At 38.2% G+C, this 5,596-nt stretch overlaps 1 protein-coding gene across 1 annotated transcript; it reads left to right on the top strand.

The window, feature by feature from the left end:
- Window positions 1-2,065: 2,065 nt before the first annotated feature.
- On the top strand, window positions 2,066-3,089 carry LOC126931419 (replication factor C subunit 1-like). The gene has a single exon (XM_050749616.1). The coding sequence runs from the start codon at window positions 2,246-2,248 to the stop codon at window positions 2,870-2,872; it is 627 nt and encodes a 208-aa protein (XP_050605573.1). The 5' UTR covers window positions 2,066-2,245; the 3' UTR covers window positions 2,873-3,089.
- The last annotated feature ends 2,507 nt before the right edge of the window (window positions 3,090-5,596 follow it).

Raw genomic sequence — 5,596 nt, 5'->3', positions numbered from 1 at the left:
GTCCAATTAAACCTCTTTCTTTTGTAAATTGCATAGTCTTGGGTATATCTTTATCAGTAGCATGAAAACGGACTAATACAGAGATCATTGCCTGACTCTATTAGTGATGATATTCTAATTCTACCATTTTTCTACATTTATTAGATGAAATATAGATTTAAAAATTTCTTCTTGTCACTTATTTGTTGCATAGGAAAAACACAACAAATGCTTGATTTTTTCCTAATATATTGCAGTTATCTGTGGCTAACACACCCCAAAACTTAGTACCTTAAAACAATACCATGCCAGCCATGGTGGCTCACGTCTATAATCTCAACACTTTGAGTGGTTGAGGCTGAAGGGTTGCTTGAGCCCAAGAGTTTCAGAACAGCCTGGGTAACATAGCAAGACCATATCTTTACAAAAAAATACAAAAATTAGCCAGGCATAGTGGCTTGCACCTTCCAGCTACTCAGGACCCTGAAGTGGGAGTATCACTTGAGCCTGGGAGTCAAGGCAGCAGTGAGTCATGATTGCTCACTGCACTTCAGCCTGGGTGACAGAGAGAAACCCCGTCTCAAAAAACAAAACAAACAAAAATTTAATACCAATTATTTTATTGTTATATCTCACAGTTCTGGGGGTTGGCTGCATTCAGCTAGTTGATTCACATTTGGAGTTTCTCATATGGTTGCAGTCAGACTGTGACTGGAGCTGAAGTCATCTTGAAGGCTCATCCTTACGTGTATGGAAGATTTCAAGTGGGTTTGTCTTCGGAAACACCTACACATGTCCACTTCCACTCTAGCCAGTGGCTTTCTCCAGCATAGTGGTTGATTTTTAAGAGTAACAGCTGTATCATATTTTATGACCTAGTCTTGGAAATCACAGACCAAAATCACAGGTCTGCCAAATTGAAGGGAGGGAGCATGGACCCCACACCTCAGTGGGAAGAATGAAAATTTACATTGTACGATCACATGAGATGGTAGATCTCGTGGCTATCATCTTAGAAAATACAGTTTGATACATTTCTTTATCACTTTTTGCTAAAATTCATTGTTACAGCATCCAACAAAGTTGATCCAATCCATTATATCTTTATTATTATTATGAACTCATGGAAGTTAATACATTTTATATATTCCAATCATTACAGTTACTGCTTCCACGCATATATAAATTCATGCATCTTGACAAGTGAAAGACTCGTTAAATTACATCTTAGTTCTTTTGATACAACTGCACAGGTTTTGAAAGTCTCTTTACTTCCTGGCATGGCATGATATTCCAGGCTCATCCTGAACATTTCTCATTCCAGAAACAGAATCCTTCATTTCTCTAAAAGCTCTCGTTCCTTTTAAGATAAAATGCAGTATGAGTCCCTTCCTTCTGATATTTCAGATGCAAATTTAGAACTCAGTTTTTACTCACCTCATTGATCTTGTGTCCCTATCTCCTTCCCCCATGCTAAAAATACTAACTCCCAGTAATACCAACATAATTAAATATATGCTCCATTCCACAAAGGTAGCAAATAATCTCAGAATAAATACCAACAATAAAATTAGTAAAAGTAATTTTTATACCCAAATGTCCTATACCCAAAGTTTTGTTTTTTAGGTATATCTGTCTCATAATGAATAAATAATCAAACTATGCTATTCCAAAGTCACTTGAAATAACCCTTCCCTGTGTGGTTGTGTCACTACCTCCATGCAGTTAGATTCATTTGCTCCTTTTTCTGAAGAATTTCATTTTAAAGATTTAATGTAATTAGTAATGTAAAATATTTACATAGTGACAAAATCAAATCTGCAAAATAAGATGCATTCAGGAAAGTCTAACTTTTATTTCTGTCCTTTCCTCTTCCTTCTCCTTTCCCCATCAGTAACTTTTTATTTCAATATTGATTTGTTTATATTGTGATAAAATACGTACGTATTTTAATCTCATTCCCTTGTTAAATTAGTAGATGCATACAATACATGCCTTCTGCTTTTTGCTTTTTTCACCTAATAATAAATTTGGACAAAGAGGGGTGCTATTGAATAATCATGAAAAAAGAGATCTGAGGATTCAACAGCACCCCTCTTTGTCCAGGAAAATTACATATATGTGAAGCTTGTAGCAGCAGGGGGTGACATGAAAAAGCACTTGATGCTTTTAAGCAGAGCAGCAGACAGCCTCTGTGATGGTGACTTAGTGGACAGCCAGATCCGGAGTAAGCAGCACTGGAGTATTCTGCCTACGCAGGCCATTTATGCGTGTGCTTCCTGGAGAGTTGATGAGGGGGTTCATGACCCAGTTTCCCACCTTCCTGGGCTGGCTAGGGAAGCACTCGTCTACAGGCAAACACGGTCGTATTGTTCAGGACCTGGCCTTGCATATGAGTCTCAGAACTTACTCCAGCAAAAGGACCGTAAACATGGATTATTTGTCACATCTAAGGGACGCACTTGTACAGCCCTTGACCTCACAAGGAGTCGATAGGGTGCAGGATGTTGTTGCACTTATGGACACATATTATTTGATGAAAGAAGATTTTGAGAATATCATGGAAATTAGCAGCTGGGGTGGCAAACCTAGTTCCTTTTCAAAGCTGGATCCCAAGGTGAAAGCAGCCTTCACAAGAGCTTACAATAAGGAAGCCCACCTTACTCCGTATTCACTTCAAGCCATAAAGGCATCTAGACACAGCACAAGCCCATCCCTGGATTCGGAATACAACGAAGAGTTAAATGAAGATGACTCTCAATCTGATGAGAAAGACCAAGATGCTATAGAAACCGATGCCATGATCAAGAAAAAGAAAAAATCTTCAAAGCCTTCAAAACCAGAAAAAGATAAGGAGCCCAGAAAAGGAAAAGGAAAAAGTTCGAAGAAATGAAACCATTTTTCACTAGCGACAGCCACTTTTTACTCTCCCTCCTGACCAGTCCAGCTGGTCTAGAGAAAGCCTCGTTTTTTCCCAGAGCAACCATGTTTTAGCATAGTGGGATGACCTGGTGTCCCATTACAAATAAAGGGTGGTATGGCTAGAAGGGTATGAGTAGTAGGCTTATGTACACCTCTTATAGGGGTTGATAGGACTTCTTGGGTCCTCCACTGTCCCTTGTCAATCTAGTTAGAACGTGCTTTTGAATTACTGTAGAATTGGAACTAGAAATTACACCTGGGCCTTGGAGTCAGATTTTAGTTAACAATAATGAGCCTGGGAGCAATAGTACTAAGGCGTCTTTTGTAGGCTTAAGAATTTATCCTAATGGCCTTTATAGGACCAATGCTGATTTTTTTTTTTAAAAGGTAGTTCCTATTATGTGGTGAAATTTTGTAAATAAATGATTATACAAAACAGTCACCACCTAAAACTGGGTATTCTTTGTACACTATCAGATATCTTTCAAAGCATAAATTAGGAATAAAAATGTTCCACATGATACATGTACAAATTCTTTTTAAGATTTTCATCTTGTACAGCAAAATATTACGTTGGTATATTACTTCCTTATTAATTTGCAAATGATTGGATTAAAAAGCTCACTGTATTCCAATAAATAAATAAATAAATAAATTTGGAGATAGTTGCACAGCAATGTATAAAAATATTTCTCCTGTTCTTTCAGAACTGCATGCTCCTTTGTTTGACGGTACCATTGCTTATTCAACTGGAACCCTACTAAGGACATTTGAGTTGTTTCCAGTCTTTTGCTATCACAAATAAGCCTGCAGTGAATAGCTTCATGGTTATCTGTCTTTGTATTTTTTGCAGTGTATTTCAGGGGTAGATTTTTAGAAACGAGAGCTTTTATTCACATGCAATTTTGCTGTGTAGTGCCAAATTTTGTTTCATAGGTGATGTAACAGTTTGCTTTCCCATCAGCAGTATGTGACACTTCCTAGCTTACTCAGCCTTACCAAATATATCATGTTGTCAAACTTCTGCTTTTTTGCCAATCTGATAGGTTGTACTTTAAAAAAAACTCTATCCTGTGCTTCAAAGAGTTACATTTAGATATGGAACATGAAAATAAGTTATCATCTTAATTGAAGAGAATTTAACATCTTGTGTTTTAAAAAAGAAAGGCAAATATTTTTTCTCTTCTCATGACTATTCAGCAATAGGCCTTTTCTTGCATTTCATTGCACATTATCTAGTTAAACAAATGTCCTGCAGTTAACAGAACAGAAAAAGAAGTTGTTTCTGGAATGCATTTGACTGGAATTTATCCTCATATACACACCTTGTCAGACAACTCCCAGTTTGAGATATTACTTAGTAAAGCTAGGATGACCCTGGGCTAGTGTCTAAATCGGCCGATTGTCATCCAGCCTCAAGGGGTGTGACCTTCTCCCTGCTTGGTGCACCTGAGTCAGTGTGCTGTAACCATTCCCAGGGACCTAACAACCTTCACCAGCCAGCTTCACAGCCTTTTCCTGACAAGTTAATTTTCTCCCATTTTACTATTTAACCTTCCCATAACCCCAATCTGTGCTAGGTTTGATGATCAGGACTTTGGTGACCCCCATAGTAATGCAGCATTTCTACCCAGTTTGTCTTCCATTTTTAATGAATGAAGAGAGAGGAAAGAGCAAGGACAGATGGAAAAACACACATTTTTATTGCATGTATTTTTAGGTATTTAGCAGCCATGCACCTCTTCTACAGTGATATGAAATAACGAACTGAACTATAGCTTTCTATTTGTTTTCCTCTTCTATTCTCTACTTTAGCTTTCTGTTCAGCATTGTTTATTTCTACTTTCCCATTCTTCTGTTCCCAATTATGCTCAGGCAAAAAATCTCCTTTTTCTGTATCTTATTAAAAATTATTTTTTATGGCCGGGTGCGATGGCTCAAGCCTGTAATCCCAGCACTTTGGGAGGCCGAGACGGGTGGATCACAAGGTCAGGAGATGGAGACCATCCTGGCTAACATGGTGAAACCCCGTCTCTACTAAAAAATACAAAAAACTAGCCGGGCGAGGTGGTGGGCGCCTGTAGTCCCAGCTACTCGGGAGGCTGAGGCAGGAGAATGGCGTGAATCCGGGAGGCGGAGCTTGCAGTGAGCTGAGATCCGGCCACTGCACTCCAGCTTGGGCAACAGAGCGAGACTCCGTCTCAAAAAAAAAAAATTATTTTTTATTTTTAAGCTATTGGATAAAATACTAGCTAAATGAGAATAAGCTGAGTCATATCTCTTTAATTGTTTAAAGCAATAGCAAGCATTTTCTCAGTTATGAGCTATTTTAGGTTACCCTTTTAAAATAGGGACTTTCTTTTAAAAAGCTTATAAGAACTATGGATGCACATTATAATAAGAAACTAGAATTGGAGGCAGAAAACACATTACCAAGGTGTATAACTCACTCATAATTCTTTTTTTTGTTGTTGTTGTTGTTGTTAGAGGCATTTACTTTTTTTAAAATTTGACTTTAAGTTCTGGGATACATGTGTAGAATGTGCAGGTTTGTTACATAGGTATACATGTGGCCACGGTGGTTTGCTGCACCTATCAATCCATCATCCAGGTTTCATGCCCTGCATGCCCTAGGTATTTGTCCTAATGCTCTCCTTCCCCTTGTCCTGCATCCCCCGACAGGTCCCAGTATGTG

Source organism: Macaca thibetana, chromosome 11 (genome assembly GCF_024542745.1).
Source record: "Macaca thibetana thibetana isolate TM-01 chromosome 11, ASM2454274v1, whole genome shotgun sequence".
Lineage (NCBI taxonomy): Eukaryota > Metazoa > Chordata > Mammalia > Primates > Cercopithecidae > Macaca > Macaca thibetana.
This window is presented reverse-complemented; position numbering and strand designations above follow the sequence as displayed.

Excerpts from the sequence above, each read along its gene's own strand:
- LOC126931419 (XM_050749616.1), top strand. The coding sequence starts at position 2,246 with ATGCGTGTGCTTCCTGGAGAGTTGATGAGGGGGTTCATGACCCAGTTT.